Source organism: Salvelinus sp. IW2-2015, linkage group LG4q.1:29 (assembly GCF_002910315.2).
Source record: "Salvelinus sp. IW2-2015 linkage group LG4q.1:29, ASM291031v2, whole genome shotgun sequence".
Taxonomy (NCBI): Eukaryota; Metazoa; Chordata; class Actinopteri; order Salmoniformes; family Salmonidae; genus Salvelinus; species Salvelinus sp. IW2-2015.
The window spans coordinates 41,235,265-41,248,901 of NC_036842.1; the positions used below are offsets into that span (position 1 = coordinate 41,235,265).

Sequence of the window (13,637 nt, forward strand, 5' to 3'; positions counted from 1 at the left end):
ACCTCCCACTGGAAAGTACACTGAACAAAAATATAAACGCAACATGCAACAATTTCAAAGATTTTCCTGAGTTACAGTTCATATAAGGAAATCAGTCAATTTAAATTCATTCATTAGGCCTTAAACTATGGATTTCACATGACTGGGACTACCTTCATTTTTTAAAGGTGGGGGCATGGAACAGCAAACCAGTCAGTATCTGGTGTGACCGCCATTTGCCTCATGCTGTGCGACATATCTCCTTCACATAGAGTTGATCAGGCTGTTGATTGTCGCCTGTGGAATGTTGTCCCACTCCTCTTCAATATCTGTCTTCGCAGCTGACATATGGAACTGTTTTAAGATGGTCATACCATGGATCATTTAGCTATTTGCTTTTTAATTTTAGGGCCCCTTCATATGTCCCAAACTTGTTTTATAAAATGTATTTGACAAAATATTGAATTTGGCCTTTACTACTATAGCCCATAGAAACGCATTGAATAACACATTCATAAAATGGCAAAAAAGAGAGTAAAAAAACCCATAAGGAATAAGGTTTTGAAGTGTCTGTCCTATATCTAGAAGATACAGTGCATTCGGAAAGTATTCAGACCCCTTCACTATTTCCACATTTTGTTATGTTACAGCCTTATTCTAAAATTGATTAAATAAAACATTTTACCTCATCAATATCCCAAAATGACAAAACGAAAACATTTTTGTACATTTCTTAATTAAAAATGTAAAAGATAAATATCTTATTTAAGTATTCAGACCCTTTGCTATGAGACTCGAAATGGAGCTCAAGTGCATCCTGTTTCCATTGATCAATTGATTGGACATGATTTGGAAAGGCACACACCTGTCTATATAAAGGTTTCACAGTTGATAGTGCATGTCAGAGCAAAAACCAAGCCATGAGGTCGAAGGAATTGTCCGTAGAGCTCTGAGACAGGATTGTGTCAAGGCACAGATCTGGGGAAAGGTACCAAAACATTTCTGCAGCATTGAAGGTCCCCAAGAACACAGTAGCCTCCATCATTCTTAAATGGAAGAAGTTTGGAACACCAAGACTCTTCTTAGGCTGGCAGCCTGGCCAAACTGAGCAATTGGGGGTGAAGGGCTTTGGTCGGGGAGGTGACCAAGAACCTAATGGTCACTCTGACAGAGCTCCAGAGTTCCTCTGTGGAGATGGGAGAACCTTCCCGAAGGACAAACCATCTCTGCTGCACTCCACCAATCGGGCCTTGGTAGAGTGGCTAGACAGAAGCCACTCCTCAGTAAAAGGTAGATGACAGTCGCTTGGAATTTGCCAGAAGGCACCTAAAGGATTCTGACCATGAGAAACAAAATGCTCTGGTCTAATTAAACCAAGATTGAACTCTTTGGCCTGAATGCCAAGCGTCACATTTGGAGGAAACCAGGCACCTCTCATCACCTGGCCAATAACATCCCTACGGTGAAGCATGGTGACAGCATCATGATGTGGGGATGTTTTTCAGGGGCAGGGACTGGGAGACTAGTCAGGATTGAGGGAAAGATGAACGCAGCAAAGTACAGAGAGATCCTTGATGAAAACCTGCTCCAGAGCGCTCAGGTCCTCAAACTGGGGCGAAGGTTCACCTTCCAACAGGACAACAACCCTAAGCACACAGCCAAGACAACACAGGAGTGGCTTCAGGACAAGTCTTTGAATGTCCTTGAGTGGCCCAGCCTTTAATCGCTGCAAAAGGTGCTTCAACAAAGTACTGAGTAAAGGGTCTGAATACTTATGTTAATGTCATATTTGATATAATAAATGAGCAAACATTTCTAAAAACCTGTTTTTGCTTAGTCATTATGGGGTATTGTGTGTAGATTGATGGAATGGAATCAATTTTAGAATAAGGCTGTATTGTAACAAAATGGGAAAAAGTGAAGCGGTCTGAATAGTTTCCGAATGCACTGTATAAGAAAGCTCAGGAAATATATTATTATTATTTATTTTTTTACACGTATTGAACCCCTTTATTGGGTAGGCACAAAACGTCCACCATACTTCCATTCATTTTTTTAACCGGTACCGGTTACCTTCAGATGAGTCCAGTGACACTTGTGGGGGGGGTCATAGACCAAAACGGAGAACACCATGGTGTTCGTGAGAATATCCCCTTTCCTCAGTGGGTTCACATTAGTTTGTAACCCAAATCCTTCGAATGCTACAAAACACAAGTTGGCACACTGAGAGTAACCAACTTCGGACGAGTCCCCTAACACTTGTGGTGGTCGTAGAGCAAAATGGAGACCAACCTTCATGTTTGTGAGAGTGGTCATAGTTTTTTGTAGGCCAAACGGTTCGGACGCTACGGATGTTTTTCGTGAGAAGGCCAAATTACGGGATGTCTCATGGTTTGACAAACACCACTCTAGCTCTGCAACCTTCCACCACAGATGCAGAAGTGTGTTGGATTGAGACGCATCCAATTAAGAAAAACTGATATCTCTAGCTTAAACTGACTGATTTTGGTGGGGATGTTTTTATATGTTACTTAGATTGTCGCATCGGTGCGCCAATCGACTCTAGGGGGTTAATAAACTCCTTGATATGCCACGCGTCAGGTGGGTGGATAATTTTGTGTATGGAAAATTTCTCATTTCAGCTCATGAAACATGGGACCAACACTAGATATGTTGTGTAAAGATTGGTGAGATTTTTTTTTTAAAGAAAGTTGATAACTCAAACTAAACGTTGKGGTGACGTACAGGTATGTGCCCAGAGGGTAATGTGCTATCTTAAGAATTATTATTGAGGGATCTCCACTTTAAAACTAAATGGTTTAACTATTGCCATTTTTATTCCAATGGGTAGGTTTAACACAGCAAATTTAACCACATTTGTATCAATGTAATCCTATTTCATCAATGATGCTATTTAGACCTACAGTTGAAGTCTGAAGTTAACATACACCTTAGCCAAATACATTTAAGATCAGTTTTTCACAATTCCTGACATTTAATACAAGTAAKAATRCCCTGTCTTAGGTCAYWTAGGATCACCACTTTATTTTAAGAATGTGAAATGTCAGAATAATAGTAGAGAGAAGGATTTATTTCAGCTTGTATTTCTTTCATCACATTCCCAGTGGGTCAGAAGTTTACATACGCTCAATTAGTATTTGGTAGCATTGCCGTTAAATTGTTTAACTTGGGTAAAACGTTTTGGGTAGTCTTCCACAAGCTTCCCACAATAAGTTGGGTGAATTTTGGCCCGTTCCTCCTGACAGAGCTGGTGTAACTGAGTCAGGTTATTAGGACTCCTTGCTCACACACGCTTTTACAGTTCTGCCCACAAATTTTCTATGGGATTGATGTCAGGGCTTTGTGATGTGCCACTCCAATACCTTGACTCTGTTGTCCTTAAGCCATTTTGCCACAACTTTGGAAGTATGCTTGTGGTCATTGTCCATTTGGAAGACCCATTTGCGACCAAGCTTTAACTTCCTGACTGATGTCTTGAGATGTTGCTTCAATATATCCACATAATTTTTCTGCCTCATGATGCCATCTATTTTGTGAAGTGCACCAGTCCCTCCTGCAGCAAAGCACCCCAACAACATGATGCTGCCACCCCCGTTCTTCACGGTTGGGATGGTGTTCTTTGGCTTGCAAGCCTCCCCCTTCTTCCTCCAAACATAACAATGGTCATTATGGCCAAACAGTTCATTTTTGTTTCATCAGACCACAGGACATTTCCCCAAAAAGTACGATCTTTGTCCCCATGTGCAGTTGCAAACCGTAGTCTGGCTTTTTTATGGCGGTTTTGGAGCAGTGGCTTCTTCCTTGCTGAGCGGCCTTTCAGGTTATGTCGATATAGGACTCGTTTTAATGTGGATATAGATACTTTTGTACCTGTTTCCTCCAGCATCTTCGCAAGGTCCTTTGCTGTTGTTCTGGGATTGATTTGCACTTTTTGCACCAAAGTACATTCATCTCTAGGATACAGAACACATCTCCTTCCTGAGCAGTATGACGGCTGCGTGGTCCCATGGTGTTTACACTTGCGTACTATTGTTTGTACAGATGAACGTGGTACCTACAGGCGTTTGAAAATTGCTCCCAAGGATGAACCAGACTTGTGGAGGTCTACAATTTTCTTTCAGAGGTCTTGGCTGATTTCTTTCTTTCTTGACTCCAACCTAAGTGTATTGTAACTTCCGACTTCAACTGTATATAGAAGTTGCAAAAAGTAATCAACAGCTATTGTTTCAATTTAACCAAGGATTCAACTAAAAGGAGACAATACTTATAGCCTTCGGTTCATTTCAAATTTAATTCTAGTATGTCTACAAGTTAAAAGAGATACTTCAGGAATGTGGCCATAATGCCCTTTATCTACTTCCCCCAGAGCCAGATGAACTTGAGGGATAAAAATGGTATCCACTATGTCCAGTATGAAGGCAGTTGGAGGTAGTTTTGCAAGCCAATGCTAACTAGCATTAGCGCAATGAATGGAATTCTATGGTATCTGCTTGCATGCTAGCAAATACTATTAACTTCCAGTCATTATGCTAATGCTATTATGCACTAGCTACCAACTTCCTTCAATCTTCAGAGACATAAAAATGGTATCCACGATTGCCAAAATCCCGAAGTATCCCTTTAGTAATTGATATGTTGTGTTGACGTCTCCATCTGAAAACTATCAAAATAAAGAAAGTCACACACTCCATATAAAAACTCCCAGTAATTTATTGGGTATTTACCAACTATTCGGCACCACTGTGCCTTCTTCAGGGTAATGTCATGAATACTTGAACAAGGTTATGTAAGCAAACAGTGCAATTAGTGCAACCAATGACAATAGTGTTGTGTCATAATGATTAAGTTAATTCGAATGAATTAGTGAAACTTAAAAATAAAATTAAAATGTTTATGGCATATTAAATATATTAGGCTATTGTTATCATATAGAAACATAATTGAATATTGTACATACATTGTTGTTTAATTCAATTTCACATATTTAATTGTTTCGTATTTCATTTCATATTTGGTACGTGTAATCTTTTGGTTCAACCTTAATGTATAATGAGCATCATCAACAGGGGGGACATATTAGGTGTACGCTAATAAGCTCTAGAAAGAATATATCCATTTATAAGACTTGTTCATAAAATAAATAATTGTTCATAAGAAGGGCCTGAGATCAAAGTCAATATTCAGACCACTAGGGGTCAATGTTTTTAGATAGGATATGCGGTAAGCCTCCCTTTGTAGGCTTTTCCACATGAACAGGTGATGAGATAGATTACTCCCTTGGTCTTGCATGAGATGATACCCCTAACAGGTATTTTTCGACCTGTATGTGGGTGTCTGAAGAAGGATGTTTTTATAGTGCTATTGCACTGTGCGCATGAGCCACGTTTGTAGTTTCCATTTGGGATAGGTGTCAAGAGTGTCTGAGTGGGCATGTCAGACTTCACCAAGCTATCTCCAATATTGCGACCACGCTTATAGACCACCAGTGGGAGTTCCTTGAAGAGTTGTGCGATTTATTTTGTCTGATTGCAGAATATGCCAGTGCTTTTTCAGGATTGCTTTCATTTTCTCCGAACACTTGGTGTACTTAGTGCAAAAGACAATTGCGTTGTTTTTCTTCTTAGGTTGAGTTTTTAGTAATTCCTCTCTTGGTTTTTGAGATATTTTCATTATTGCAGCCACTCATTTTGAATTTATCTGTAATTTATTTTGCATTGCTGTCAAAATCTGTCTGGTGGCCACAGATTCGTTTAACCCTACATAACTGGCTATATGGTAGACCATTCTCGAGGGGAAGGGGATGCATACTATCCGTACATAGCAAGGTATTGCATGCTAGCAGATACTATAGACTTCCAGTCATTATGCTAACGCTATAATGCACTAGCTACCAACTTCCTTCAAACTGCACGCAGACATAAAAAAACGTGAAATGTTGGATTCACGTCTCCAACTCAACCATAAATCAATCAAAGAATACGACTAAGTCAGTGGCACAGACGGAACCATCTAAGCAGTAGATACATCTCCTTCAAATGTTGAAAACACAATTCAATATTACTTCAATAAAGTGAAGGTTATTTTACAAAATTAATATAACAGTATTTATTGAACCCTAAAATGAGTGGCCACATTTTGGGGTTACACTTACTATAAAGTTATATGTATTCATAGAAAGTGTGCATGTTAAGGACAGCAATTCAGGCCATTTGGTTGTGCTATTAGATGAAGCACAGTTGTATAAATAAACAAAAATCTGACATTGTTTTTCCATTGGAATTTGGTTGTGCTTTAAGATGGTTGAAAGCCTAGTGATAACATTGATCAACTGTTCAACCAAATATGACCAAATTGTCCACGTTGAAATGACGTGGTGTGACTAGTAGGGTGTCGTAATGTCAGATACCCATTCGGCTGTCTCAACCGTCCCTCTGAACTTTCCCCCTCGCCTCCGGTGAGTTTCTGCTATGTAGGTCCATATCCAGTTGTACATGCTTATGTTGTACGGTCAGTCTGTTCCTGGTTGCTGCTGGATAATTGGGTTTTGTCAGTATATCAGATATTGATTAATTGCAGTCTGTTTTTTTTGTTTTGCTCAGGGCCCCCTTGCGGCCGTTCGCTTATTGGCTACTTGCATGATCAACCAATGGTTGTGTGCCGACTGGACGGCAGTCGGGCATATTGCTTTATCATATGATGTGGTTAGCTGGTAAGTTGAACACCTATCCAGGGGTTGTGAGATCTGGCAGGTGTCTGAAATCGAGTCAGGCAGGAGTGCCACCAGTATCACTCACCGTGGCTAAAGTAGCCATCCTCCTGCCAGATGAGAAAGGCATCTCCCAGGCTAGAGAAGATGAGACCGGCCAGGATCTTGCGGGCACTGGAGTGGGCACCTAAGAAGCTGAAGCCGTGGGCCAGCATGAAGAGCCACAGGCAGAAGATGGGTAGACACTTGATGAGGGCGCTGAACCAAGAAGGGCTTGAGGTTGGTAGCCACAGGACGAAGTAGACACAGGTAGACTTGAAGAAGGGCACCAGTTTAGGGCCTTCGCTCTTCACCTGGAACACAACATAAAACCCAAGTGAATGAGTAGGAGAAGCTATAGCAGCCCCTCTTGAGTGAGTGATTGGATATATCTGATTCTCTACCCTTGTCCCGAAGTGTGCATCTGTACTGTACACTCCCCCTCATGGATTTAAAAGGAATGGGGAGATTCTCCCATAGACTGGTGTAAGGAATAAGGTGGAAACTTTTTCCAGCCATGCCTGCACCAATCCAATGCTTTTAAATGCAGGGGGAGTGAATGACTGAACACTTCTGGAGAAAGGTATTGGAATGCAGCCAATGAGTGAGTGAGTGAGTGAGTGAGTGAGTGAGTGAGTGAGTGTTCACAGTTTGTTACACAGTAATCAATCAGTTAATCAGTTGTTGTGAAGACAGATTTGAACTCAAAATTCAACATAATCCTAGCAAAAGCAGATGATTGGGAGTAATTTCAATGAAACGTTATTCAGGGGGAATTAAGAAAGGCAAGTCAGGTACAAGTATCATCATGACATTCTACGACAAGGAACTGGGAATAAGGAATTCCTCGAAACAACTGAATTCCTAGAGAAGATCAACAACAAATGTAGGGCCATTTTTTGGCTGAATAATAACGAATAATATACTCCTGAACAAAAACATCACATTTGAAGGGATCAGTTTAAGCAAGGCAAAGCACATAATTGCTCATCTTTATCACATAATGAGTAGTTATTTGGTATGGAAGGTCTTGTAGATCAGTGATTTTGCACAGTCCAACAGCAATGTAGTCAATCTAGTATAACGTTACAACAGAGCCTGCACTGTGTGTATAGCCTCCTTGTCTGAAGTGCCCTCTTCTCTCTCTATGTTATTCTATGGCTCGCTGATAACTGGTAAACACTTCCTGCAGGTCAAAGGTCATGTGGTCATGCTTTGATGTGAATCTGGTGTAGTGTGTCGTACATTTGCAGGGGTCAAAATCTAAACTGCAGAGGTGAGGGAAGAGGGGGTGAGGGCAACTGCAGGGTATGGCTGTTACGGTGACCGTATAACCGCAACACCTGCAGTCACGAGTCATGAAGGCAGTCAAATTCCGCGTAACCGTGTAGTCACGGTAATTAGACTTCTCCAAGCTCTGATGCTGCTGATGGTCATTAGTAGCCTACCAAACTTTCTAACTGCCTGGTATTCAGCACTCTACTGTCCCTCTAATCACTCTGACATCAATGCAAATGTTATCGAAAATCAAACACTTCATGAGGCCATGAGCTCATGTTGCGCAACATTTCTATAGGCTATGCAGTTGCGTGAGTAAACAGGGTGATGGCCTCTATTAAAAAGAGGGGGATCCCATCAGCTTTCTAGGCCTACTATATTTATTTCTCAACTTTACTAATATTAAGCACATTACTTCTCTTTACAACAGGAGTATTTCCTACCTGGCTGGCATGAAAATAAACCACGGGCAAAGTGTCTCCCATTCGCTATTTAAGTGCATAGATGACATGTATTTTTTACCCTGCCCCTGTTTCAAAACAGGTGTATGATAATGGAACATTCTAAATCAAAACAAATTTCACACATTTATTATTTAGTATATCTAAGGCAAGATTAAATCAAGAATAGTCTGATGGGTGTGCTATTGTGCTATTTTGTTCGTTTTTTTGCGTAACTTATTTTTTTACTTACTGTGTAGATAATGTTGCTGCTACCGTCTCTTATGACCGAAAATAACTTCTGGAAAACAGAACAGCGATTACTCACCGTGGACTGGAATAAACTTTTTCCTTTAACGAGTCCGACGAGAAGGATATCCTGCTTTCACTGGAGCAGGCCCAGACCCCCGCCATTTGTGTGAAGAAAAGACGCAGAAAAAGGGGCCACAGATCGGGCAGTCTTCTGAGAATCCGTAGGCGAGCGAGTAAACTCTCACTGCCATCCGTTCCTCTTGCTAACGTGCAATCATTGGAAAATAAAATTGATGACCTACGATTAAGATTATCCTACCAACGGGACATTAAAAATTGTAACATCTTATGTTTCACCAAGATGTGGCTGAACAACGATACGGACAATATTGAGCTAGCGGGATTTTCCATGCACTGGCAGAACAGAGACGCTACCTCTGGTAAGACGAGGGTGTGTGTGTCTATTTGTCAATAACAGCTGGTGCGCAATGTCTAATATTAAAGAAGTCTCGAGGTATTGCTCACCTGAGGTAGAGTACCTTATGATAAGCTGTAGCCCACACTATATACCAAGAGAGTTCACATCTATATTATTCACAGCCTTCTATTTACCACCACAGAACAAAGCTGGCACTAAGACCACTCTCAACCAACTCTATAAGGCCATAAGTAAAGAAGAAAATGCTCACCCAGAAGCAGCACTCCAAGTGGTCGGGGACTTTAATACAGGCAAACTTAAATCAGTTTTACCTAATTATTACCAGCAAGTCACATGTACAACCAGAGAAAAAAAAATCCTAGACCACCTTTACTCCACACACAGAGATAAATACATCTTTCCCCCGCCCTCCATTTGGCAAATCTGACCATAATTCTATCCTCCTGATTCTGCTTACAAGCAAAAACGAAAGCAGGAAGTACCAGTGACTCGCTCAATACGGAAGTGGACAGATGACGCGGATGCTACACTACAGGACTGTTTTGCTAGCACAGACTGGAATATGTTCCGGGATTCATCCAATGGCACTGAGGAGTACGCCACACCACCTCAGTAATTGGCTTCATCAATAAACTGCATCAACGACGTCGTCCCCACAGTGACTGTACGTACATATCCCAACAAGAAGCCATGGATTACAGGCAACATCCGTATCGAGCTAAAGGCTAGAGCTGCCACTTTCAAGGAGCGGGAGACTAATCCGGATGCATATAAGAAATCTCGCTATGCCCTCAGACGAACCATCAAACAAGCAAAGCGTCAATACAGGATTAAGATTGAATCCTACAACACCGGCTCTGACGCTCGTCAGATGTGGCAGGACTTGAAAACTATTACAGACTACAAAGCAAAACCCAGACGCAAGCTGCCCAGTGACGCAAGCTTACCAGATGAGCTAAATGCCTTTTATGCTCACTTCGAGGCAAGCAACACTGAAGCATGCACGAGAGCACCAGCTGATCTGGATGACAGTGTGATAACGCTCTCGGTAGCCGATGTGAACAAAACCTTTAAACAGGTCAGCATTCACAAAGCCGCTGGGCCAGACGGATTACCAGGGCGTGTACTCAAAGCATGCGCGGACCAACTGTCAAGTGCCTTCACTGACTTTTTCAACGTCTCCCTGACCGAGTCAATACCTACATGTTTCAAGCAGACCACCATAGTCCCTGTGACCAAGGAAGCGAAGGTAACCTGCATAAATTATTAACGCCCCGTGTCACTCACATCGGTAGTCATGAAGTGCTTTGAAAGGCTGGTCATGGCTCACATCAACAGCATCCTCCCAGATACCCTAGACCGACTCCAATTCGCATACCGCCCCAACAGATCCAAAGATGATGCAATCTCAATCGCACTCCACACTGGCCTTTCTCACCTGGACAAAAGGAACACCTATGTGAGAATGCTGTTCACTGACTACAGCTAAGCGTTCAACACCATTGTGTCCACGAAGCTCATCACTAAGCTAAGGACTCTGGGACTAAACACCTCCCTCTGTAACTGGATCCTGGACTTCCTGACAGGCCGCCCCCAGGTGGTAAGAGTAGGCAATAACACGTCTACCACACTGATCCTTAACACTGGGGCCCTCGGGGGTGTGTACTTAGTCCCCTCCTGTATTCCCTGTTCACCCACGACTGCGTGGCCAAACACGACTCCAACATCATCATTATGTGTGCCGACGACCCAACAGTGATCGGCCTGATCACCGGCAACAATGAGACGGCCTATAGGGAGGAGGTCAGAGAACTGGCAGTGTGGTGCCAGGACAACAACCTTTCCCTCAATGTGAGCAAGACAAAGGAGCTGATTGCAGACTACAGGAAAAAGGCAGGCCGAACAGGCCCCCATTAATATTGACGGGGCTGTAATGGAGCGGTTCAAGAGTTTCAAGTTCCTTGGTGTCCATATCACCAACGAACTATCATGGTCCAAACATACCAAGACAGTCGTGAAGAGGGCACGACAAAACCTTTCCCCCCTCAGGAGAATGAAAAGATTTGGCATGGGTCCCCAGATCCTCAAAAGGTTCTACAGCTGCACCATCGAGAACATCCTGACCGGTTGCATCACCGCCTGGTATGGCAACTGCTCGGCATCTGACCGTAAGGCGCTACAGAGGGTAGTGCAAACGGCCCAGTACATCACTGGGGCCAAGCTTCCTGCCATCCAGGACCTATATAATATGCGGTGTCAGAGGAAAGACATTAAATTGTCAGAGACTCCAGTCACCCAAGTTATAGACTGTTTTCTCTGCTACCGCACGGCAAGCGGTACCGGAGTGCCAAGTCTAGGACCAAAAAGCTCCTCAACAGCTTCTACCCCCAAGCCATAAGACTGCTGAACAATTAACAAAAATCGTCACAGGACAATTTACACTGACCCCCCCCCCCCTCCTCCCTTTTGTACACTGCTGCTACTCGCTGTTAATTATCTATGCATAGTCACTTCACAGCATAGTCACTACATGTACAAATTACCTCAACTAACCTGTACCCCCGCACACTGACTTGGTACCGGTGCCCCCTGTATATAGCCTCGTTATTGTTATTCTTATTGTGTTACTTTTTATGATTATATTTTCTTAACTCTTCTTGAACTGKACTGTTGGTTAAGGGCGTGTAAGTAAGCATTTCACTGTAAAGACTACACTTGTTGTATTTGGCGCATGTGACAAAGGAAGTTTAATTTGATAACATATTTTACACTATTATTTAGTATATATAAGGCAAGATTAAATCAATAATAGTCTGATGGTGACAATATTAGCCTATCACTTGTGAATTATATATTATCACTTGTGAATGATGCCCAGCGCAAGCCAAGAAACAATGCCTTTTTTGCAACTTTTTCTAATCATAGTGTCACACCTCATGTAGCCTAGACCATAGGCCTATATGTTTTGATAGGGTTTGTATTACAACTAAGGTCATCAAAATGCATATTTACAATAAAAGCATTACATGCATAATCGCATTTGCGGTCACTTTTGATAATGGTGTTTTCGAGCTAATGGAACATTTGCGCTTATAGCCTACTGCCGTGTGCACATTGCTGTGCTTATAATGCGAAGAAATAGCCTAATATACAAAAAGTTAAATGTGGAAAGTTCTTCCAATATCTTCAATTTACACATCGGAAGCCTGTGAGAACGACCCGGTCACATGATGGAGAGCCATGTGAGTGAGAGGTGCTTCGGAGCACGCAGCACTCAGGGAGAAGGGAATTATAATTATTATATTTAGCCCAAACGCACAACGGTCACTGGCCGCAAAAGGCATGGATTTTCATCTCCACACAAAGGAGATGCCGCCGAGAAATTCGAGGCATTATCAATTGCTTGTCAAATTGTGAATGAGAGACTGATGAAGTGTGTACAGCCTGAGCAAAAAAACAAAGCAGAGCTCATGCCTTTCAAGCTACTTTTTTCAAATCATCATTAGAGTTGCATCATGCAGCCTTACAATGTATTAACCTTTTCACATGTACCAACAAACATTCCACAGTGGTCCCTGCAGCTGACGCTCAAACCGGTGTGTACGCTCAAACCGGTGTGATTAGAACGCTTATTTAAAATGTCTAGTTCTGATTGATGCAACAATCAGCATTTGAGATGGCCACACTGCTTTTTTACAGAAACATTTTGCACAAACACAGTCCATACAAAGTTATGTCCAGAATGTGACCAGTTTGAATTAGCTAATAGATATTACTATTTATAATTAATCACATCACGGGTGAGCTCACCATTGATCAAAATAATTGAGTAAAACACTTTCTAGAAATCGAAAGTAATCCGACGATAGGTAGGTGGTGCACGCCACCATGTTTGTTTTTCGCATCAACCAAAGATAATAAGATGAGACAAGATGAGTTTGGTCTGTTATAGTATGCATATTGAAGAGGGTGTGTCGTCTACGATCATTCACTTCCCTTCATTCACTTCCGGAAGTTTACCCAAAAGATGAGTGAACCATTCCTTCACCTCATTATAACATCAAGTGCTTGTCAAATTGTGAATAAGATACTGATGAAGTGTGTACAGCTTGTACACACAGGTCTGACAGATGTTTGGTCTGACAGATGTTTACGTGACACCCAGAATGCATTGTATAATGTCAACAAACATGGCGCCACACATACACATAGCTGGCAAATAGCTTAGCATTAGCTCATTATACTCAGTACAAACTTCAAAAATGTGTCCATTACAATCTATGCAATAATCAGAATGCATTATTTGTCACCAGTACTTGAAAACATGTGAATAAAACGGTAAATACATTATGCTCCATACATACATATATTACTGTATGCGCCTACAGTAGAAACGACAACACGATATACAGAAAATAATGAACTTACTTTGATAGGAACGCACAAAGTTATTATTTGTAAGTAAAACAACAAAACAATGCGA

The 13,637-nt window shown here is 41.8% G+C and overlaps 1 protein-coding gene across 1 annotated transcript in view; it reads right to left on the minus strand.

Annotated features, from left to right (window-relative positions):
• tmem86a (transmembrane protein 86A) overlaps window positions 1-13,637 on the minus strand; it is a 39,360-nt gene that overhangs the window by 7,987 nt on the left and 17,736 nt on the right. The window contains exon 2 of the mRNA XM_023984703.3: window positions 6,795-7,059. Coding sequence (XP_023840471.1) covers window positions 6,795-7,059 — 265 coding nt within the window. The remainder of the gene's footprint in view (window positions 1-6,794; window positions 7,060-13,637) is intronic.